Source organism: Pseudopipra pipra, chromosome 1, assembly GCF_036250125.1.
Source record: "Pseudopipra pipra isolate bDixPip1 chromosome 1, bDixPip1.hap1, whole genome shotgun sequence".
Lineage (NCBI taxonomy): Eukaryota > Metazoa > Chordata > Aves > Passeriformes > Pipridae > Pseudopipra > Pseudopipra pipra.
In genome coordinates this window covers 129958522-129983840 of record NC_087549.1, presented here as the reverse complement: position 1 = coordinate 129983840, position 25319 = coordinate 129958522, and the positions used below count along the sequence as shown (strand labels likewise).

The following is a 25319-nucleotide window of genomic DNA, read 5'->3' as shown; positions in this document are numbered from 1 at the left end:
TTTGAAAAATCTTAAATCTGGTAATCCTCAAAACATAATGTCAAGTCTTATCAAGAACCTGATATTTGTATTTTAAACGTTTTTAACTTGGGAGTAGTCATTAAAATGTAGTGTGGACTAATCTTTGCTTTTTAATGAGTAAAGTAATAAAGCAGAGATGGCCTGGAAGACCGTGACTGGAAAGGACCTCTCAAGTCCCCTACTCAGAGCAGGGCGATTTTAGATCAGTTGTTTGTGGCCTCATCTGGTCACAAACCCTTTTGATTTTTGCTGTTTTGTGTTAGAGAATGTGGAGAAAAGATTTGACTTAAAGTAAAATTTTCACATTAGCTGAGAAGATTCCCGAAGTTTCTCGTGTTCAAGCAAAACTAATTACATTCTGAAAGTCAGTTGTAACCTAAATCATCATTCACAGCTAAGTGGTACTGAAGTACGAGTGATAACTCAGCACTCTGAAAGTACATCATCACTGACACAGGTTGGTGTCTTAAGGCAGTACATCTGATCGCTTGTTTTCAATCCAAAAGTACTGTGTCTCAAAAAATTGAAAACCATACTGTATTGGATTTTGCCTAATAATTTGTTAAGTTTATATATAAATCTAACTGTAGGTGTGATGTTGGTGGTGTGTTTATGTTTCAACAATATGTTTAGTACACTTTAGCTTGGTTTATCTGTTTTTATGTTGAGGCACAAGTCAGCCGTATAAATTGCATATGTGGTTGAAATGAGGATTAATGTTCTAGACAGTGTGGAGCGTAACTGGGATGGAAAAACTTTTACAGCAATTAGCAAGAGCTTGGAAACCAGTGTGATGTGAATGCTGTCGACATCGTTATTAATTTTTATTGTATTGTTTTTAATAGATCATTTGTGTACTTATTTGCACAAATACACACTTTTAATGCACAGTAACAAGTGGGAATAAATTAAACGTATGAGTTTGTGTGGATTTTTCTTTCGAAATCAGTTCCATGGTATCCAGAAGACTTAGTTCCAGTCTTTCATGGCATTAAAATTTTAGGATGTAATAGCTAGATTGATTTCTAACAGTTTCACTTGAATTTATTTAGTAGTCCAGCAGAAAGCATGCAGCAGTGTGCAGTGGATTTAATTGCGGTGTGAATGAACACTTTGAATTTGTTTTATTTGACTTAGTCTTTCTTTTTTTCACCTTCAGATGTTCAATTCTGTTGTGTCAGATGAAGTTCTCATGACCCCTTGTACTATTTAGCATATCCCATTTGTTGATTAAAGCTTTTGCTACAGTAATGCGTCTGTCACTGACATCTTGCCAAGTTACTTGCCAAAGGTTTCCTTTTTCCTGTATAGTGGGACTTTTTTTTGTTTATTTTCCTTTGTGATAAGATAGATTGTAGGCAGCATTGTTGAAGGAAGATAGGTTCCAAAAAATATTTCAAATAGGTATGATAATTTTGACAGAAGTTGTGGCAGAACTTTCCCAAGGAAATTCTCCACCCACCTCATGAAATAAAGCATTACCAAGCTGGGTTCTGCAAAGGAAGGTGTTTTGCAAAGCTGTTATTTGTAAAATCAGTGCTATAGTGAATATAGCAGAGTTCAGTGAAGATGAGGAGATCTGTTGTATTTTTCTCATAAATAAATACAGTGGAATACAAATGATCCCATCAGTTCTCACCATTGATGTATGGTCTTGTTTTCATCTTTCAAGAAATTAAAAATTCATGTTAAATTGTTACGTTTTGACATAAGAAGGTAAGTTACATTTTGTTCTGGTTTTCTAGTCAGTAGTAAAGACTAGTCCTGCACTATAGCAGCCAGTGGACATTTTGGTTGAATTTACTGTAGTGTATGTGCCCGCAAAACAGAGATCCTCTGGGAAGCCCAGCATGCTCGGGGCACCAAAGTAGTGCCTGGCCATGGCCCTGGGACCAGCCTGTGCAGATGCTTTCAATGTCCAACCCATAAGGGACAGTTCAGCAAGCATCCCACAAGTGGGTTTTGGCGTAAAGAAGTTCTCATCTTTTCTGTGATAGAAATGATGCACATACTGAGATGGTAGAGGAACCCTCACAATCCATTGCCTTCCTATGCAGGGCCAGTGCTCAGAGCAATGACCTGCAGCATCTGCATGCTGTGCTCACGTGCTGCATCTTCATGATACAGGTGAGCAGGAGAAGTTTCCGCTACATCAGTGAACAGGTTTAGTTGGGCTGGCCTAAGCTTTCCCCTGGACTGGTGACTTCACAAATTACTTCTTTCCAAAGGCATGTGAAACATTGTGCAGAACAGCAAAACTTTCTAACATTCATCCCCCTTTCAAGATGAAAATAAACCCCTGGTCACAAAGACCCCATAATTTACCAATCAGTGTGATTCATGAGGTTCTGCCCTACTTCTGGGCAGATTTACACAAGACTTTCTTTTCCATATTTTAATTGGCTAGCAAGCAAAATCCATTAAGATGTATAAACAACTCAAAAATAATTCAAGTTTTTATTGTTCATATAGTATTACATTGCTTTAAGTAAGTCCAGAGTAATTTTAAAGCCGTGCAAATGTAAGTTGAGATAATTCTTTAGTGTTAAAAAATTCTGAAACACAAATGAAACCTCCTGAATAGTTTTAGTATTCTCTTGACTGGTAGAAACCTTATTTATTCACATCATCAGTAGATGGCAAGCAGAGATTTTTCTAGAACTTATTATATAAATGTCAGTTTGAAAACTCTTCTCATATACAGTAGAAAAAGAACTTGTTTCTTAGTGCAATATAAGCAGACAGTGCAGTGGCTTGACATTGATGCTAATGATAAAAGTATCGTTATATTAGTGTGGAGAGAGCAACTGAGCAGATGTGGATGTACCATACCAAAATGATTAAATGATACCACTTAGAGTAGAGGTAGTTTATCTTGGGAGTTTTTGACACACAAGTAGAACTAGTATGTGACACTTCCCATTCGTGATACCTTCTCTACAGGCAGGGTGCTTCTACTACAAATGTTGATGGTTTAACTCTAAGCGAAGACCACGGCACTTGGCTGTGGAAGCACCTGCGAGGCTGGCTGCCAGACCACAGAGCTAAATTGGCTTGACCAATCTGAACATGGTGCATCTGCATTTCTGGAAGGTTGCCCTGGTATTTTCCTGGCTCTGGTGTTTTTGCATTCTTTTCCTTTAAAGTATGGAGGTAAATGAACTTCTATTCCAGTTCAACATGTATTTTTTTGCTTGGGACCAGACAGCCTATGTTTGCACAGGGAAAAAGGAGAGGTTCTAGGTGGGTGAGAATTTTTAGGAATAAGTAGACAATCTGGGTTTTTGCTGTGAAATCTTAGGGTTTTGTTAACTGAGTATTCATTTCAAAGTGAGGTATATAAAGCTCTAAGCTCTTCGACTTACTTGATTTCCATACCCGTATTTCTCCCCTGCCCTGTTTTCCCCACCATTTGCTAATTAAAAGCAAACCCCCTTTAATAACTGGAAAACCTCCAACAATAGCAGAAACAAAAAAGAAGGAATAGAGCAAGATTTAGGTGAGTTAATTTTGAAGTATCTGTTGTATAGAGATTGCAGTAGAATGCGTTCAGGCTTGAATTTGATACGTATATGATCTCCCCAAGAACAGTACAGAATATTTAATGGAATTTTTCAGAAGTGCTTTCAGATTAGCTGTCTCTACAGTACTTCATTGAATTTTGAAAGTTATTCAGCAGGTGACTGAATTTTCCATTTTCCTTTTGTGCTTAATCCCTCCAGTCTTCTGTGACAGCCCCAGCTCTCACTTGCTGTATTGTGACAGACGCTATAAAAATCCTCTTAAATGTCAGAACCATTGGATAAAGGAATAAATAGTGACTTGCAGATGATTACAGAAGTTTTGGGGGGTTTCAGATTTGATGGCTCTGATGTCAGTAAAAATGGATGCTCCTTTTTAGCAGCTTTTGGAATACTGATTACACATTTGTTTTCTTCAGTTAACTTCTGTGGCTATTTCTGAATTAGTTCAGAGATTGTATAAAAATCTGCAAGTTAAAAAACCTTGGTGAGTTACACGGATTCGTCAGCTTAGGCACTTAAGAAAGTGCTAAAAAAATAAGCACAATTTTAGAATTATGTTTGGAATGGGAACTTCTAATTTCTCTGACCTTTTTTGTCTGCAGTTACTCTGCAGTCCTCTGCAGTTCAGAGGACTTTGTGGCTCCATAGGTTATATCATAATATTTTAGGAAAATAAACCAGAGTAAGGAACTTTCTGTTGTAATTTTGAGAGCAATAAAACTAAAGATGAAGGAAATGCTCTAACTTGTTCTATTGCTTGGAGGACATGGAAGACTTTTTAAACTGTGTATGTCATTGATTTCGTTTGACAGAGGTACTTTTATGTGTATATGAAGCATATACATGGTCTAAAACTTCAACGTCATGTAACATATTTTGCTGTAGCAACAAGACCTTTAAAGATTTGCAATGGGTCTAGCACAGAGACTAGTGAGTTAATCTTTTTTGCCTTTTATTAAGTACTGTGAAGTAGATGTTAATTGCAGTAACAAGCCCTCTTTCCATAAAGTGAGTTTACAAATATAAACCAATATGTTGTTAGTTGTCTTAAGGAAAATGTCAGTTATATCAGTATGCATTTCTTTTCATAGGGATGTCCTATTGCTGCTATTTAAAAGCAAGAAGGACTGAATGGTAATCAAATGATTGTGACCAAATACACTGAATTATTTCTACAGAGTAGTGTTTTCAAAAGTTCCGGACTGAATGTCATACTCAGGTAAGTAACACCCTTATAAGAACTCACCTGTGTTTCACAGTGGCAATATTTTTTTACTTTTTAATCACAAGTCCACCAGTGTGTAGGCTTTCTTTTATTGATGGCCAGTCTCCTACATAGTACTCTATAAAGAGATCACCTCAAAATATTTGTGCCTTGTTGAAGAAGCAGGTAGATAAACTTCGGTGTCTCCTTGTTTGTCTCTTTTAAATGCCTCTAGAAGCACTCATGTAGGGCTTGTATCTCTCCCCTATTATTGGAAGGATCATGGTAATACTGGCCAAGAAAATGAGCCTTTGACTCAGTGTTTTCTGTTGCCAAATTCCATGTATTGTATTGGAACAGGTAATATAGAGTTCGTTCATTTAAAAATGCAGAAGCTTTTGTCTGTTTATCCTAAGAGATGGATCTGACTTTTACACTAATGACCTTCTGGTGCATTTATTAAATATTGCACATGACTTTTTACTTAATTCATTCAAGCACATATTTCTTCTACAGGCTCATTAAAGTAAAAAATTCCATGCACCCTCAGCAGAAAGGTTATTTGTGGTGTCATGGAAATCAATACAAGATGCCTATTAGTGGATTAATTTTTTGTTTATACTTGAGTTTTTCTTTGTTACTTTATTAGTTTAAGGTTTTGGCTCTATTGAGCATCTAGAAATATGAGTAATGGAAAAATAAGAATACCGAGTCTCTCTTGGGTATATATGTACACTTGAAATGCTTCATTAGGTATAAATTGAGTAGAAGAACATGCGTGGAAGTCTTTCAAGTGTCATCATCTGGGATATATAATCATTTGAATGTTCTTAGTATCTAGCGGTCTGGAAACTAATGTGGTTGTCTTGGAAACAGGCTTTATTTTCCTTTTGTGAATATCTAGATATGAAATCATTGTCTTCCTTGACAATCTGGAAGTAATAATTCTGAAAGAAATAACTGCATATTTAAGATGCTTGTTCTCTATTTAAAGAATTGATACAGGAGTCTGTAAGAGATGTTTGCATTGTGAGCTTTAATTATAATTGTCTGATTATGTTGCTAAAACAGTCTTTAGGGTTTTTTAAGGTAAAATGCCTGTACTTAGCGTTGATCTTTGTCTGGGAATTATCTGCAGTGAAACACTTTGCCAAGATTTCCTAGCTTAATATTTAAATAGACATATTGCAGTATAACTGATGCATTGTGGAAGTTAAGTTCCTAAAAACAAACTGATACTATCACTTCCAGTCTTTTCCTTTGCCTTGCTTTAAATTAGCAGTATGTGGTAAATCCTTGAATATTTTGTGAGATTATAGCATAATATTTGCCAGACAAAACATCAGCTGTAGACAAAAGTGCACAATAGCTTTTTTTATTAGCCAAAGAACTGCCACGCACAGCATAAAATGTCAAAGCAAAGTAGAAACTGAGTCAAGAAATTACCATCTTTCAAATTGCTCAGGATTGTTAGGACTTGTATGAAAATACAAAACAATATTCTTGAAATTTAACTTTTCTGGTTTGTAGGTTATTTGTTCAGTCACAGCTGTCTTACACTTTGGTATTAGCAACAGTGTAATTTTATCATAATTTTTACAGATGAAGGTCCAGTCTGAATAATTTTCCACCTTTTATTCTTAAGTATAGTCTAATGGGGTTTTTAATATACTTCTCTTCCAAGTCCTTTTGTCTTCAATAGCAATTTAAAAGGCTTTCAAATACTGATATGTACTTTGGAGAAGAATATTTTTTTTATTCTTTCTAAAATAAGTCTTTTTATTTCAGTGGAGCTCACGCTTTGAATGATACAATCTGTCCAAGGATAGAGAACCATGACGAGGTCTTGTTGAGCCATTGGAACCCCCTTGGGTGGCCATTGCTTTCATTCTGCCTCCCATATCGTCCTCCTTTCTTGTGCTGCACCTACATTTCACATTGATCTCTCTTTTCAGAACTTAATTGGCCATTTTATTTTTGTTTAAATGTTGTTTTTCTCTCAAGTATGTTGCAATTTTTTTCCTTTATTATGCCCTAGAATAAGCTCAAGCTTTTTATTTAAGGCCTGAGATGAAACTTATTAACCTAAGTGGAAAGAATCTTAAAGACTATGGCTGTTACCAGATGAAGCAAAAAGCTTTTAGTGACCTATATTTTGGCCCTGATGTACAATACTGATGTAAGTATTGTGCATCCAGAAAGAAAGAAATAATCACAACTTGTTTTTCAACAAATGACAGTAGCCTCTGATGTACTCTAATGGTATTGTGTTCCATTTTGGACTTAATAACATTTATATATGTTTACCTTGATGGTCAGGCCATAAACTTCCCACTTCCACCTCAAATTATGATCTCATAAGCCTTACATTAAAAAAGAACATTAAAACACCATGTTATTTAAGCTATAAACAAAGCTGAGTTAGTTCTTGAGCTTTTTTCACATTCCTCTAAATAAATGTCATTTCTTCCAGTTTAACAATATTAGTTAACTGTGTTCAAAAAAAAGCAGTCCATTTTATACCTTCCTGATCAAATAATAATTCTCCATGCTGATTACTAAGTATTACATAATTATATTCCCTGGCTCCGTTTTAGCTTAACAATTTTTCATTCTCTCCTCCCAAACTGCGAACGAGCAAGCAACCAAAAAAAAACCCCAAACCCCTTATGGTAACAGTTCTGTGTGCATCATTGTGTTAGTGTGATCTGTTCCCTGAAATTTGGTTGATAATCACATACCCTAACATCCTTCCTGAATATCCTGGGAAAACATGATATTGTTAAAGTTCTCCTGTTTTCCTTTCAAATTAACTTTTAGTAAACTTAAGTTTTCTGGTTGTTCTCATTCTTTACGATCCAGTGACGTTATTTGGATAAATCTATTTTACCTCTGTGCATTGTTAGAAATGGTGACATGGTCTCTCATCCCCAGAAGTTAAAATATACGTAATGCATACTTATTTCTAAGGATAAAGAGGAAAACTACAATTTTTGTTTTCATCATGTGTTTCACTTCAGGATGTTGCTGAGTCTGATTTTAGCAGCGTTAGGAAAAGATAAAACTCCCAGGGAGAGATTGTAGATTCGCTCAAGGAGAAATGGTATTTTTGTTGCCTTGTGTAATTAAAAAAGCACAAAACAAAATAACTAATGAACACTTTCCTTTTACCATAAGCAAGGAAGTTATTGAAGACAGTCATCTACAGCCAGGGACACAGAGAGAGACACGTAGTTGCTTTTGCGCATCTCTGGAGGACAGTGTATCCAGTCATCACATCATGTTTAACACCAAAGTTCTCTCTCCAGTGCTCAGCACAAAGACATCCTACATCTCTAAGCTGCACTTAGACACATGACATTTAGACATAGGCAGTCTGATTGCAAGTGCAAGACTATTCCCATGGCTTGAAGTGGCCTCTGCAAAGATGGCCTTTCCGTCTAATAATGGACTGAAATACAAAAGAGCTTATCCAAGCTGCTCTTCACACAACATTTTTAGAGCTCCTTATTAATTACAATTGTGTATATTTTTTAGAAAAGAGAGGAATTTATTTCACCTACATTGTTTTTCTTTGCAGTTTGGAGATGTATCCTGTAGTGAAATGGGTTCTCCATACTAATAATCTTAAAGGATTCTTGAGGACCCAGTTTGGCAGCTGGCAAACAGTGTCATTTTTGTACCTTCTTGCTCTGCATTTGCTTAAATGAACTCTGTGTGCTGCTCTGCTGTCCCTGTTTTTCCTTCCTTTTCTAGAGTACCACTGTAGTGGCTGCCTCAGCAGAGGGGCAGGGACAATGGCTGTGAGTTACCAACTCTGATTTAGTGCTATTTTGGGATTTTTTTTCCCTTTGGGGATTCCTCAACTGCCCTGCTCGAAAAGTAGCAGTGCACAGGAAAGTCATATTGGCAGGTATGCAATTTTCACTATTGCTAGATTAGGAAAGAAATATTAAAAAAAATTATTTTTCATATAGTCTGAAATTCCCAAAATTTTATATGAAAATGTGCTTTCCTTTAATTTCTGAGAAGAGTGCTTTTTTTAAGTAAGCATGAGTAATGTTTCAGCATATCTTTCTGATACCCTTTCTGATTCTTATTTATAGGTGTTTTAAGTTTCTTCTTAGTCTTCTTATGACTGCTCTTATGGCTTAAGAGCTACTCAGTCTGATTTTTAAGTGTTTTGGCTTGTGAATAAAATGTATACAAATAAAACAGACATTTAATATGTTGTATCCTAACTTCTGCTTAACAGAACCCTTCTGTTATTAATGGACAGTATCAAGGGTGGCTGAAGTTTGAAATGTAACAGAAATGACAGATTTTATAGCTTGTTTAAGGCACCTTATTCTTTACATCTAAGAGCTGTCAGAAGGTGGTAAACAAATCTCAGAACAGCAGCATCTAAAACCAGATTGCTCTCATGAGATGTAGGTAAATCATTCAGCAGGACAGCTAATTACGTCTGTAGCCTATAGCACAGCCACTGGTATCTGTCCATTAGCCACCCCGGTGCTTCACTCAGGCCAAAGAGCTTGTGTTTACAGTATGTTTAATTTGAACAACAAAGGTTTGTGTGTGGATCTCAGGAGGACTGAAACTAAGCAATACCTCAGGATAAGCAGTGGTGAACACAGGATATGAAGAGCATTTGCTCGCTTACCTCTGTTGTTGCAGCCTTTGTGGGCTGCAGCACCATCTCAGGTCTCTAATTTGGCAGCCATGGCTAACTTACCCAAACTACCCTGCTAAAGGGATGTTCCATGACTTTCTTTAACATATCTGTGCTGGGAAGACCTTTTTGGTTTTGAAACTAGAACGCTTTGTGTTACTTTGCACAGCTCTGCCACTCTTAATAGATATTCAAGATGTTGTTGATGGAATATGTGTGGTGATATTGTTGATGAAGGAGATGCTAGAACAAAACATGAGGAAAAACATTGGTTTCTATGATAAACAAGCTTGTCCCTATTTTTCTTTGTATCTGCCTCGTCTGCTGTTACACATATGATGGATTCTGAGGTCATTTAAATGCCAGAAGAGAAAGCTGTTTTTTCACCTTCTGTCAAGATGTGCAGTAGGAGCTGGATATCTTTATTCCCCACAGATCCTCTGCTGTGCTGGATACCTCAGAATGAAATTCCCATCTTCCTTTTATTGCCCTTTTCCCAGCAATTGCTATTTTAATTTTCCAAAAAGGAAACTGTGATAATGCTGCCATATGTCACTACCAGGTATCATTCAGATACCATTTGATGGATATCTTCAGAAGCAGGGGAAGGCTTACTCAGCATTCTTTATAGTACATTCACTTTTTTTTAAGTGACCATGCTGTGTTCTTTACAAAACTAAAAGTGGGTTGAAATTTCAATTTTGAAATTGATAGTACATTGTTCCTGTTAGAGGATACATAGCTGTTTATTCACACCAGTTAATTTATTTGGCAGTAATTGTATTTTATGCAATTTTTAAAATGTTTATAGGCTATTTTAAGTGGTCTTATAGCGTGAAATGTAGGTTCCTATGGCTTAATAGGTACTTGAGTGTATGAAAATATTCACTGTAGTGGCGTATTAAGCTCAACTTGTGTGGTAGAATTTTCCTGGGGTTTTTTTATTGCATTTCCAACTATACTTACAGCTTCAGATAAAATGGATGAAGAAGCTCTGGAATTTCATGAGGCATAACTCCCATTTAAAAATCACTTCTGTAATATTTTATCTTTTGCTGATGCTCAATTAGTTTAACATCAAAACAGTTTTCCAGTAAAACATATAATAAATAGCTTGCAGAATTCTGTCTGAATGAATATAAAATAATTAATTCAAAATATCTCTGCACAATAATAAGGACAGATTGCAGCTTGCTGTGCTGTTCATTTACAGCTGTTTCTTCATGCTGCCGTCCTGACAGTGTGTGTTTGATTTTGCTCTGAGTAGCAGCAGCAGAATTTGAAATACTGCAATGGGAAGTTAACCTCCAGGGAGAAATGAGGGTGGCCTGTCAGGCCATGCTAATTTTTTTTTTTATGTCACCCTGAGAAAAATAAATTTCAAATAATCTGAAAGCATTTTTCTAGTGCCTGACTTTGCCCTGGTTGTTTGACATGTCTCAGAACAGCGTTTTCTGATCTGGCCCCAGTACTGTTGTTTATCAGTGCTATGACTGCAAGTGGATATAGTTGTTCTGGAATGTGTGAATTCTTCAGCTTTATACTTCAGATGCTCAAGGGAGATAAAAATTTTAGACCTTTTTTTTAAGAGAAAATCTGTCAAGAAAGTGAATTGTACAGGTAGTTGCTGTGAACAGACCTATCTGTTCTGACTTTTTCTATCTAAATCAATCTTACAGAGATTTTTGGAGTGGTTTTCTGAAATGTAAAATTGTGCATGTTGAGGGGGATGCAAAGAAATTATCATTACTGTTCTTTCCAGTTTAAATGGCCAAAATGGGCTCTTAACTCATTTAATCTTATGATTAAATCATAAGTGTCTATCTGCATTTTTTATTTGCATATGAGATAAACATCCGTCAATGTGGACTGGCCTAGGTAAGAGTCTGTATATCTGGCACTCAGGGAGTGGGGCTTTTGGTTGTGTGATTTTTGCTTATATTTTTTTATTTAATCCTTTGAAAACGTTGAAAACAACAAGGCCGATGCCCTTTCTGTAATGTAAGGTATTTTAAAACCTCAAATGTCGCTCATCCTCATGTCCTTTTAATGAATTTGTGCATTCTGTGTGTGCTTATGAATCAGACAGCAGAGACATAATGTGTATTCACTTCAGTTAGTGAATTTAAACAAAAACCCCTGTGGTTGTTGATTACAGCAAATACTTACCTTATTTTTTTTTGTATAAATCACTTAGAGGTTCAAGTATTTTGTCACGTCATAGGATTTTAAGAGAGCCTAATGGTTGGATTCAGCTTGCATGCTGTAGATGCCATTGTGATCTGTGGCAGAACCAGCATCTCTAAGGAGACCATCCAGGTGAGGGATCTGCCTCTCTGCATTGGTGATATGGAGAATTTTGGTATATGTCTGTGGTTGCACATACTGATGGCAGTGCAGGGACATGGCCAGTCTACACCTCACACTGTTACCTTGGACCTCCTTTAAGATGGAGAGTGTGTCTGTGACATGGATGGCCAGCATGCTGGGATTTAGTACTGGATAAATCAGCCATCTTTTGATGGTAAATGGTCAGGAAAGGTTGTCTTAACTTGAACTTGATTCTGATCTTCTGGGTTTCTGGTGGCAGTCGTATACAAGGGGCAAAGACTTTTACCATTCAGATGGTAGGGCCTTTCTTGTTTGGTTTTTTTTCATGTGGGTGCTCAGAAAGTCTACACCTGGTGCACACAGGGTCACTGCAGTGAGAGCTACTTACAAAGAGACAACCAAGCAACCTAAAAAACCCCGAAGATGCAGAAGTTGTCCCTGACTGACCTACCGTATTTGACCCTCTGTGCAAAGGAGGAGAGCGCCTGTGTCCCTCTGCCATCCTTGTGTATGCTGAGCCTGGCTCTGTGAGAGTGCAGGTTTACTTGTGTTCCATTTTGTGTCTCCTGTCTCTGGTTTTGTGAGCACAGTGTGAACCATAATGGGAATACGATGCCCTTGAAAAATCTGCCCAGGATTTGTGTCGTGATTGACAAAGGTGTTACATTTGGAAGATGCAGTTATATGTAACATAAAGACAGAAGGGAAATAATTTTCCTTGTTTGGAAAAGCTAAGCAAGTGTTTGTTGCAGTTCTGCTGGTAGGGAAGATGACACTGGAAAATACTAAAGTTCTCTAACTATCAAGTTCCAGTGAAAACTAAACCATACATGAACATGCTGCTCCTTATTACCTGAGAGGGACTGTGGTCATCATATTTTGTGACCAGTTATATTACTGGAAGTAAAAATGTTAGCTTCCCCCCACGTTTTTTTCATTATGCTTTTAAACCTATTACAGAACTTTAGAGTTTAACATATTAAAGTTCACGTGTGGTTAGCAAAGTGGCACATTTTCTGTATAGACCCCAAATCTTAAATTACCGTGTATCGTCAAATCATGTAGTAGCTTTCCACAAATCACTGATCACATAATAACAATATGAATTTCTGAGGTAGCAGTAAAGTGTTAAAGAGTTAAATATTCCAGGCTTTGATTGTTCCTCATCTGGAAACACAGAGAGAGAAAATGAGATATGCCATATAGCTGCTCTTTTTTTCAGCACTTTCGTAAAGGCTGAAAGATATTTTCTTTGGTGCTTCAGTGACTTTTGGTAAAGTGAGGTGAGAAAGTTCCATTTTCTGTCATGAGCCAACCAAAACCCAGCATGTTTCCAGGGTCCAATTTTAAATTTCTGTTCACATTGCAAATTGATGTGAAACTGCAACTACTGAGATTTTCTGGCACATACAAAACATTTGTTCAGCTAGAAAACGAGTAGGGGAAAAGAGCCAGCGGTGACAGCTGGATGAGAGCACGTTGGAGTGCTGAGAGGTGGAACACCTGGCATCAGGGAATGGGGGAGGTATAGTCCATTGCTCTGTATCTGGATGCAGAACATCTGTGAGAGTGGGCGTTGGAGCTTTGTTGAGGACTACCACTTTCAAGATCTGGATTCTTTAACACTGGTGCTCTGTGAAGTGTGATGCTTTGATGTTAGATAAAAAAAAAAGATAAACTACAGACTCTTTTCCAGTAATTAGTTTGCTATTTTTGTAAAAAATGATCTTGTCAACAAAGTTTGTAAAATTATAACCACTCTTTAAATGGGCTTCAGTTATTTCTGGGTACTATAGCCCATGCCTGTAGCAGTAGCCCCAGGCTGCTCCTGGGTGTTGTTCATTAGCAGTGGGAAGGACTTTTCTCTTGCCGTGGAACCTGCACAGGACATCACATGGAGGTGTTCTCAGGGTTTCTACGTTTAGTCAGATCTGTTGATGAGATGTGAAGAGCTTCACATTGCTTGCTTTCATTATAGTTTATTATATGCTGTGAATGTTGTTGTTTGGTATAATGAGAGTGTGGTTTGTTTTCTCTTTTCTTTTTTTTTGGAGTCCAGAGTCAGTACTGACGGGATTGTTCTGTGCAGAAATGTGAAGACAGAATGAGCTGGAATAGTTGATGTGTCACCATTGGTGTGTTTCTGGTCTGCAGATAGCTTCACAGATCACATTTGTCCATCTGCCTTGATAAGAAATTCTGTAAATCACAAAGTTGAAGACTTAAGCCATTATAATTTTTTATCTTGTTCTTACTACTTTATTGTTCAATCATCCGGAAAAAAAACTCTTAGTTCCTTCTAAACCCTACACCAACTCTACCATGAGGTAATACCTCTGAAGTGTAGGTTTACTGTGGGGATTAACTGCAGTGTTACTGTTCCTGAATGCATATTTAATGTAAAAGCAAGAGAGGTGATGTTGGGAAGAACCTCAAAGAATCACATTAGTTCAGAGTCCCTATTAATAAAAATGTATTTTTGTTTGCCCTGGTTTGTTTTAGCTGTCTATTTTCTTTAAATAGCCATGAATTATATTTTGCAGCAGGAGTGATAAGATCCTGCTGACTTGAGTGAGGCTTGACATGGTTCACTAACAATGTAGTGTATTTATGTTAGTAAATGGTGTCATTTTGAAATTTATCACATGCTCACAAATATCATTCTTCCTTCTCACCCACTTCTCTGGAATTATTAGACAGACAGTTGAAGTAGTGGCTTCAGTTACTCTGCTGGTAATTGGATTAACAATTCAGTATGCAGTAATGAGTTTTCTCTTAGCTGAAGATTGGGAATTCAAATAATGCTTATTTCTCATTGCTATAATGCTGTGCTTTTGAATACTCCTGATATTTAATCCTTTCTTTAAAAAAGGGTGTTGCCATGTAACAGTCCTTATTCTTAGTATTCAGAAAATGTTTTTTTTAGTTCAGCTTCTTATACTTTATTCAGAGTTGTGCTTGAAACTTTAACGGTACTTTAAAGGATACCTTACTGAAGTAGGATAGAAGCCTGTATTTTTTCCAATTAAAAATTAACTTTTGAAATTAATTTCTTAATTTTTGAGCTTGTTTTTAAGTTCTTCTTAAGAAAAATGGACGTTTAGGCTCCCTTCCAACCCAGTGGTTAAATGTGTACTTAACTTCTAAACATCTGAGTAGGTTTGCTGACTTCTGTAAGTACACACGCCATGAGGCTTTTGACGAATTCACTCACTACAACTTTGAGAGCTGCTGCAGTGGGGCTGGTGCTGGGCAGAGGGAGCTGGGAAGCTCACAGCATCCATGCTGATGGGCCTTGGACACAGCGGTGTCAGTGGCAGCACCACCAGCTGAATTAAGTTTGCAGAACTGCTGTTCTTGCAGAACCTTGAGTGTTGTAATTTAGAAAAATCGTAATGGCCAAAGATTGCTCTGAAGTGGTGAGAAAGCAATTTTCCAACTATGCCCACATTATTGGTGTGATCCCTTGGCCACTTCTGTTTCTGCTCTTGAGAAAATTCTGATTTTTTTTGATGGTCCTCAGCCCAGTGTTGATGTAACACACACTTGCCGTGTTGCCTGTCCACTGACATAAGTGCTGTTATCTAAGTAAACATGGTCCAAATGCTTTCTGTTACAACAGGATTGTAAATCAGTCTGAACAAACTTACATATATTCAAAACCCTGCAGAAAGGGAGGTTATCTTTTTCTTTTTATCCTTTGGGGAGTGAGTATGCAATACAGAGGTATCTTTAAGCTCCTTCTTATTCTCACTTGACTTTTGATTTTTTAAATTAATTTCTTCTAAAAACTGGCAGAATGACAGAAGTCTCATAGTTACTGAATTCCTACTGCCTTTGGAGCAGTCCAGGGCTGGATGTAAGTGACCTTATCAGTTCTGAGGAAAGCAGAGAGTGGTTAGGCAAAAAGGCTTCAGGACATTTGTCTAATTATAGATTGCTTTTTCTAATACATTTCAAGAATAATACTTTTCCAGCTGTATCAGTTTACAAAGTGAATCCTATTGATATCCTGCTAGATAGAAAACACTATTTTAGTAGTTATATTTGATCTATAATTAAATTGTGTTTTGTTTTCAGTAGTAGTATACGATAGGACATAATGAAATTAATCTGTACATATATAATATGCATTTTAAACTAGTTACATAAAATTGGTGGTAGATGTTTTAATGTAGAAATGTTTTAATAACCTTTTTTATAAAAAGTGTAATTTTTTGTCATTTGGTGTTGATTAATAGACCGTTGTAGGAGATCGTGCAAGAGTATGTTATTACAGTAAAATGCTTTTGAAAAAAGTTGACATGAATCCTGCATTTATCAGTTTTGTAACCTTCATATTCCTTCCTCATTAGAACTATGCAGCATTGATACAGCAACAAATCGATGAGGACAAACAAAACCTGAGAGAAAAGACTGTATATGGACTCCAGCTCACAGAAGAAAAACTTAATGACTTCCGTGATGAACAGATTGGGCAGCTGAAGGAACTGATGGACGAGGCTACCAAACCTAATAAAAAAATCACCGTTTCTGAAGACTCAAAATACAAAACCTAAAAGATTTTGAAAATTGTTTTATTACATATGGAAGCATTTTGAAACTTCCTTTTCCCACTGGAGTTGAATGTGGTTTCTGTGAAATAATGTGCGCTGCTGATGCCATAACTTCTCTGGCTATTTGGCTTTTTGTGCAAGAATAAATATAAAATGGAATAATCACAACACTGCTATTTTAATTGCAGTATTTTTTCTCCTTTATTTTTTTTCTCCTAATGGAAGGTGAAGACTGAAAGATTTCTGTAAAAGTAAAGTGACATTTTTAAAATATAAAGTCGTTAGTTTTGTTTTGTTTTGTTTTTTTTTTTAATTTTGGCACCTGTAGGACAAAACATCTTCCTCTTTGTATATCATCTCCTTCCTTAATGGAAAAGATGCAGTTATCATTTATTTTCTGGCTTGGATTCAGCAGACAAAGGTATGGTACTAGAGTCAGTTTGTTTTGATGGAAAGAAATGAGCAGTATTAGGAAAACATACTGCTGGGGAAATTGGTTTTCTTCTTGAGCTTTATTGTGAAATGTGCTTAAAAGTAAAAGATGTAGCTCACTATTAAATTAATCTTGAAGGAATCACTGTCTTAGGAAGAAAATTCTGCATTTTTTTCAAAGGTAGACTCAGATCATTGTTAGTACCTAAAATTTTTGAAAACCTTTTATGAGTGCTGTAGTTAGAATTTAAAGGTTTTCTAAAAGCTCGGTATCCTATATTATCCAGTATTTGGTATAGACCGGAATTTGTAAATACCTTCAGTTTCAATCACAGAAATTATCCTGTTGATAATACTGCATGACAAACATTAGTATTTTATTTCTAATAGGTTAAGTCTTCAGTAGGGCAATGCTTATCTATTGTAACATACACTATTGGGTCTAAAGAAAGATTTTTATCTGTTAAGAAAAAACACATCCTTTTCTGTGCAAAAGACAGCTTTCATTTCTTCTTCCAAACCTAGTTTTATATTATTAGTTTTGTTCTATTTCTGGACCTTTCCCTGTCTGTTACCCACAGCGTTTTCAGGACAACATAATTTCTTTGCTCTTGAGGGATAACAGCTTTGACAAGTAACCACATTTCCATCTGTCTCGGTTTGTAACAACATGCTGTTCGCCAAAGCTGTGCCCCTGGATTCTAATGGGGTGGAGGAGCAATCTGGGGAACAGCCTTTTTCTTTCTCCCTTATCTCTCTTCCCAATTCTTTGATGGGATTGTAGGTTGCTGGTTGCTCATTTCTATTAAAAGTTCAATTGCAAGACTCTGTGTGAGAAACACTTATGCTTGCTTTCCTGCATCTTCCTCTGGTACCCCTAGCCTTTGTTGCTTGTGCTGCAGGAACATCCCTTAGCCTCTAGCACCTAATCCAAATAGGACTGAAGGGCAGAGATGACACCCAGACTGCAAGGCTGAGGTTCACGAGTCCTGATTTTTGGTGCTTCAGGGGGACGGTTGGAGAGAATGGCAGCTCCCTTCTGGCCTGCTCTGTACTTAGGTCCTGCCACAGCATCCAAGTGGGAAGCAGATGGGACATGCACACAGGAAGCTTGAAGCAGTGTCAGTCTCTGATACTGCCATTTACACATTGCTTAAGCTTTTTTCTTTTTAAAGTTCAAAGTCTGTACAAGTCTAATCCAACTCCGGAGTTGAGGACATAAGGATGTATTCTGTTGCCCTTCCATCAGATGTACAGTAATCAGTAATTGCATCACTAAATCTATTCAGTTTTCATACCAAAAATGATGTTTAGGTGTTGACAACAGAGTTTGTTTCCCTCCTTGACTGCTAGTACACATGTGCCTGCTTTCTAGTCAATAACCAAGTTGCTTCAAATTTACTTCAAATGCTGCAATTTAAAGCACAGTTGCTTTTATCAACACATTTGATGAAACTTGTTAGTTCAATGAAACTAGAGTACTTGTTTTGCATCTGTCTACTCATGTATGCACCTAGATAATGCACATTTTTAGAGCCTAAATTAATAACGGAAAATTGCTATTTGGTATGAAAAACTTAAGCATATAATGAGACTTAAAGGGAATTGGAGGTGAGGGTAGACATCTTAACATCCGCAGTCCCTTTTCTAGTAAATCCAACAGCTTTTTTTCTTTCATTCCCCATGGTGGCTTGTATTTTGTACAGTTTTGGTGCCTTGTTTAAAACAACTCTTACAAAAGCCAAAATTTCATCATAGGAATGAAGCATCTTTAAAGATTGTTGGTTTTAAGACAGCCAGTGCTAGTAGTAAGGCATGCTCTGATCTGAGTAGGGCTTATGCAAGTGGTGGGCACAAATGGCCCCAAAGAAGCTTTGTGATGCCAACACTGCTGTGCTTAGTAAAATTCTTTAATTTACAGGAGTGGTTAATGACAATTTAAAGAAGATGAAGAAGACAATGGGCTTCTCATCTTGGCCACAGAAAGACAAAATGACACAGATTCTTCTGTTTCTTTACTTTTGAGTTATAGGATACTTTCTGTGGAGAATTTTACCCTGGGATTGAAGGACAAAGAGCAAAGGAAAGCATCCATCAAAAATACTCCAAAACTACAAGCAGCATGCTATTTCAAATGGCAAAAGAGTTGTTTAGTAAAAAAAAAGATGCTACTCACCTTAAAATGAAAAATGGCTCTGATCACTTCAGAAATGAGTATAGAGTTTTGTGTTCTCTGTGTGTTGGATGGATTGCTGTTATACAGCTCACCACTGAAAAGCTCCTACCACCCTAAAAAGCCTTCTCTCCATTCAGTTTATCCATTAAGAAAGATTCTTTATATTTTGTTGATCTTAAATCCATTTGGCTCTTATAGAACTAAAAGAGAGTGATAAAATTCACTGCTTGATTTGGCTGAATCTTATCTGTGGTAACATTTTATATAATCGCCTGGCAACTGGTAGGAGTTGGAGGGAGCAGAAGTTTTAGGTAGCTGGGAAAGGCACGAGCTGAAGTCTTAGCAACATGTAAAGAATTTTCAGAAATCTGTCTTATTAAAAATTATCTGATACGCAAATACAAAGTTATACATCTTAAAAAAAAACAACTAAAAATGTCATTCTTCCAGTGTTTTATTACACTTTTTTTAACTGTCCATCCAGCAAGAGCTATTGGGACATACTTCTTCCTTAAAAATAAATTAATAATGTAACATATTGAAAGTAGGATTTATGAAGAAATTTCTCAGCTATTTGGAGTTTAATCTTTTTGATTTATTAGCGGACATTCTGTTTCTTCTTCTTGGATATGTATTTATGAGATGCTGGCTATTCACTGAGTCAGTGGCCAAATTTTAACTGGCTTTTAGGTAAAAATATTGAACAATTAATGAAGGAAACATGCCTTTCCCTGCATGTTATAACTTATTTTAATTTTTACTTTTTATAGCTGAACTAATATCAGAGGGAAGGTTGAATTTCTCAGCAGACTGATTTACTCAAGTGCAACCACAGAGGATTGATGTACCTCTGATGTAGGGTGAAAGCTGAATCACTTTAAAAACCAGCTCACATTCTAGGGCAGAAGATGTCTCTAATGCTGTCCTGCTTAACTGTTGATTTTCACACCTCTTGGAAAGGGTTTCAAGGTAAATGCTTCCTGCTGGAGGGTATAGATGCACCAGCAGAGGTTTTGCAGGGCTTGTTTGGTGAACAAAACTGCCTGAACCACCTCCTGCTGCACCATGTGCGGGACCAGGCTTGGTGTGCCAGTATTTGAGAGCCTTACACCGAGCAATGGGTGGTGCAGAGAGGTCTTCCCCACTGAGCTGCATCAGGAAGTTTGCTGCAAAGATTGGCACAAATCAAATGGTTGGTGTTAGAAGTGATAACATTTGCAGCTGTAAATGGTCTGCTCTTGTTCACGGAGGTTACGTATCTGATGCAAAACCACTGGCTTTGGTAGGAACATTTTCAGCAGTTTCAGTGTCCACAGCTCTGCTCTGGGAACAGCCTTGACAGTGCTGAGTCCTTCCAGCTTTTCCAGTGGTTTCTGTCTACCAATTACAGCACATGAAGATCACAGAATTTAACTTCATTTGGATGCAGCCATTACATAAGTATAATACAAAGTATTCTTTGTTCATTGAAATTGAGAGCGATAAGTCAGTGTGTAAATTCAGTGTATAAATGACTAAGAACTGAATGGTTTTGCCACTTGTAGCAGTGTGTTATGAGTAAATGTCAGGTGTTTCAACTAGCTTATTTACGTGGTGTATGATCCTGCCCAACCGATATGTGTGTCTGGGGAGTTCGGTGTTTAATCTCCTCTCTAACAATTTCAAAGCTAGAACTTGACACTATATAACAAGTATCTTCATTTAATAAAATGACCTTTAGTTACCGAATATTTGTCAACTTGTTATAAATGCTGAGGAACATAGAGACAACTGTGTATTACCACTGTAAAACCCTAAGAAGTAGTTTGTGGAAATACCACCATTTGTAACACCATTTCCAGCACAGACGAGCCTTCTGTTTTATGCCAATTACATTCCTTGAGGGCTGAAGTGAAATTTCAATCATGTGTTAAGTGAGCTAACATATTTACCATTTTTCCCCAAAGGTTCCTATTTCTAATTGTGGCTGGAGAAACAACTACTACAGAATCTAAAGTAGTGATATGTGTTTATCCTGAGAGATTACCAGCAAAAGCAATAAAACATGTAGAGGACTGTAAGCTGGCAATACACAGTTGGGGTTGTAACAAAGGCAGGATTTCACTTAGCTTTGCTGTAGTGGAATATTGTACAGAATCTGTAGCATAGAAAGTCTGCCAGAGCAATGGAAACTGGCCATGCTCTTCCTTTGTACAAGGGACCCACATAAAAAATAGCATGGTGATGTCAGGAATTGGTAAATAGCCCAAGGGGATGACAGGCCAATGTTCCAACAGGCTTTGCCAACCAGACTGGGGTTTAAACTGCATGTGGCCATCTGGGAAAGCCTTCTCCTCCGTGGTGAAAGAGGCTGACCAGGGATGGCACAAGGCAGGACAGAGGCACGTGCAGCAGGATGCTCAGAGAGCAGCTGTACCAAAAGCTTCTTCACACCCTCTGCAGCCTCTTATATCTGTTTATCCCCACCCCTGACCATGCCCTCCAAAGGTGATCCCTGTGCCTGCCACCTCTCCACCTGCTGAGCAGATGTACTTCTTATGCAGCAGATGTTTCTGCATACTTGGTACTTGTTGGCACAGGGAGTGAGAATCATTAAAAAAAAAAATGTTTGGGGCTTGTTGCCAATGTTCATTACAAAGTTCATTTCTTATTTAAAGATGTGGCATTTTAAGGCCATGCTCTTTAAAATATTGGTGTTACAGGCACTGTGCAGTGCCCAGAGGCTGAAAAACGCAACATCTAAGCAGCCTATTCACACCAAAGAATCTGAGTAATTTCCGGAAAGGCTCACTTGCAGTCCAGGACAGATGGTACAAAGGTTCCCTCCTAATCCTCTCTGTGGTATGTTAAAAATAATTCAGAAAAGCCACACAGATCCCTCGGAGTGATGACAGAAGCCTCTGCTCATATGCAAAGAGGAGACCTTTAGTGCAGAGGCCAGTGTAGTGGGTCCTGAGCTTCCCAAAGCTTCTGACATTGCAGTAAAATAGCATCAATTTTAATAATCTTAACCAGGTTTGCAAACTGTAAGCAGGTTTTCTTATCTGCAAAGGGGAAGAGCTAAGGACTGTCTTTTTTCCAAGCCAGTTCCATTTTCTCAGCTGAAAAGCAAACAGTTCTGGTAAAGAAATGCCACCTTGGGACTGGAAAAACCAGTCGGAACAAACACATTTGGGAACAGATTTCCTTTGATGCAATTTTCGGTTTCTTCCATTTTGTTTCCCCCCAAGGGAAAGGAAAAGTCTAGCTGTGGGCACACCCCTGAACTCAGAAGATGCTTTGCTGGTGTGTTACATGTGGAAGAAATGAACCCTTTGCAGTCCAAACCTCAGCCTGCTGAGGACAATGGGTATGGAAACGTTGGCTTGCTGTGCAATGCCAGAAGTGCCCTTCCTCACCATGCAGAGGATGGAGATGGCTGCCCTGAGCCCCCTGAAGCTGGTCACACTGCCTGGGGAGGAGCCAGGAGTGGGGACCATGGGGAAGGGCTCTGGGGATAGGTACCCCCTTTCCATAGGAGGACATTCCCTGGCTCCCACCAGCACATGTACTCCTTTGGACCCCAGAGGATGCTGCAGGAGTGCAATACCCAGTGATATCTGATTTAGAGGGAAGCCAAATGAAAGACAGAAAGTGTGGTTTAGCTTAATCACAGCTATGCATCATGCCTCATATTCCCGAAACATCCATGCTACAGCAATATCCTGTTAAACATCGCAGCTGTTGGAAAATAGCAATTTAATCCCACAGGTAGCATTGATATTTCATGTTTATAGCTCTCTCCAGCTCCCTCTAGGCAGGGAACAAAATTTTGCTCTTACAAATGATGATACCATCACTAATTACATAGTTATCAGTTTATTTTAATAGAAGGGTTATGTGGTAATAATGAGACCCAGAAGTGATTATAAATCATACATAAGGTTCATGTGATGCAAAGAGCTACACAGGTATCTCACTAAATATATTATGTTCTGGAGTAATAAATAACTATTAATTTTCTGAGCCTTTTTGTTTGTTGATTTTTGTGGCATATAGCCCAGGCATTTTCAAATTTCCAAAGTCTTAGTTACTTATAGGAACTTTTTTGTAGTGGTCTAAAGAACCCTCACCATCACCTGAACTTGAAAAGAAATAGCTAGAATTTTTAGCTCATTGAGTAGTTCTTATGGTAATAAAAAGATGAATTAAGCAGAGTGAAATGCAGAACAAATCACAGAACTATTTACGGTTGGAAAAGATCTCCAAGATCATCGAGTCCCACTATTAACCGAACACCACTAAATCATATCCCTAAGCACTACATCTACATGTTTTTTGAACACTTGTAGGAACAGTGATTCCACCACTTCCCTGGGCAGCCTCTTCCAATGCCTGACCACCCCTTCAGTGAAGAAATTTTTCCTAATATCCAATCTAATCTATGAAGAACAGCAAAGCTGATCACCTGTACTCCATACCAGGAGATAATATCAACTTTGTAGAATTAAACGAAACCACCACCCCAATCTGATAGAAATAACCAAGAACACAAGCTGGGTCAAGATGAAGTTAGTTACCTCCAAATTCATGCCACAGCTTAACTATCACTGTTCAAATAAATTTAGCAAAGCAGGTTTCATCCTGCAGAGTTTGGGATTTTCTCTCAGAAGACATCTGAGTCCCTGGTCACCCATGAGATACAAAGACTTGTTGCAGGAAGAGCAGAAGAGACAGCAGTTCCAGCCTGTGTGTGACCTGCTCTGCCTGGTCCGCACGACAGAGGAAAAGCACCGTACTTCCCAGTGACAGGCAAGAACTGACTTCGAGCCAGCATCAGTTTCTTAATTTGCACTTAGCATTTGAAGACACTCTGGGATTTAAATGATATCCCAGATTCCCCTTCCAGTTCTCTAGAATTTGTCTCAGATGCTCCCTTAGTCTCCCTTTGAGACTGATTTTTACATGGACTTTTAGAGTTCATCCTATTTTGAGATGGGCGGAATTATATTTTGGCCTATAAACTTGCTGAAAATTGGTTTCAAAATAGCTATACACATTGTAGGATGTCAATAACATCTAAATAGCTTTTACAGAATTGCCTCTAACTCCAAGTACCCCCTTGGCTCTCCAGGTCGATATTCCTTGCTTGTTTTGTCTCACTTTTAGTGAGTTTCTGTTGTGATATGGAGTAAAATTCCTACAACAGTTCAACATTAGGGATCAAACTAGTAAATTCCTGTAACATGTCCCCTGTACCCTGTCATCTCATTTCTTGGTTTTGTTTTCTTTTTTTTTACTCTCAAAGCCATTAGCCACTCTTAAAGGACTGTCAGTTAGCACACGAGTCCATACGCCCTCAACGGGGCTGCTCTTAAAAAGAGGCTATGAGGATGTTAAAGAAACAGCCATTAGAGTGCCTCTTGTTTTGGGAGCCCGGTGCAGCTTTGCAGAGCCCATGTGAACAGTGAAAAAGAAGAGAAAATAGAGGAGCAAATTCCATCTGATTTACTTGTCCTGGAACATCTCTGCTTGGTGGGCTGCTGTTTCTGGACTAGCACACAGAATCACAGAATCCCAGAATATGCTGAGTTGGAAGGGACCCACAAGAATCATTGAGTCCAATTCCTGACCCTGCACAGGACCATCCCTAAGAGTCACACCATGTGTCCAAAAGTGTCATCCAAACTCTTCTTGAACTCTGGCAGGCTTGGTGCTGTGACTACTTCCCTGGGGAAGTTCCAGTGCCCAAACACCCTCTGGGTGAAGAATTTTTTTCTAATATCCAACCTAAACCTTCCCTGACATGATTTGAGGCTATTCCCTTGGGTCCTGTCACTGGTCACCACAGAGAAGAGATCAGTGCCTGTCCCTCTTCTTTCCCTCACGAGGAAGTTGTAACTGCAATGAAGTCTCCTCTCAGTCTCCTCCAGGCTGAACAGACCAAGTGCCCTCAGCTGCTCCTCATACGGCTCCCCCTCAAGACCCTTCACCATCTTCGCTGCCCTCCTTTGGACACTCTCCAATAGCTTAATATCTTTCTTATATATGCATTGCTGTGGAAAAGGACAGGGATTCAGTTATGTCCTGATTCATGACAACCAGAAGAGGCTGCTCATGGATCTGGATGGCCAGGGATGGGGTAACGCGGCCACCTTCTTTGCGTCTTCAGCACAGAACTTTAATGATCATAAACCAAAAGGCATATTTTTCCACAATGCTCTGAAACATGTCTGACCCACTGTCTTAGGGATACCTTGTCCCTCCACTCCAAGGCTTAAATTCTGTGACATCAAAATAACTTTAGTCTGACAGAACCTCACTTTCTGATATGCATATGTAGGGTTTTTTTTAAGGGCAATCTATTATGCTTAAGATGTGTCATTTTTTGAAACTTCAGAGCTGCTTTCAAATACTGCAGATA

General features: G+C 38.1%; 1 protein-coding gene across 4 annotated transcripts in view; it reads left to right on the top strand.

Annotated features, from left to right (window-relative positions):
* SDHAF3 (succinate dehydrogenase complex assembly factor 3) overlaps nucleotides 1–20644 on the top strand; it is a 36462-nt gene extending 15818 nt beyond the window's left edge. For 2 of the 4 annotated variants that reach the window (XM_064676853.1, XM_064676871.1), the window contains exon 2: nucleotides 16108–20644. In XM_064676853.1, coding sequence (XP_064532923.1) covers nucleotides 16108–16311 — 204 coding nt within the window. In that variant the 3' untranslated portion in view covers nucleotides 16312–20644. The remainder of the gene's footprint in view (nucleotides 1–16107) is intronic. The other 2 variants (XR_010435454.1, XR_010435453.1) reach the window with 2 other exon arrangements.
* The last annotated feature ends 4675 nt before the right edge of the window (nucleotides 20645–25319 follow it).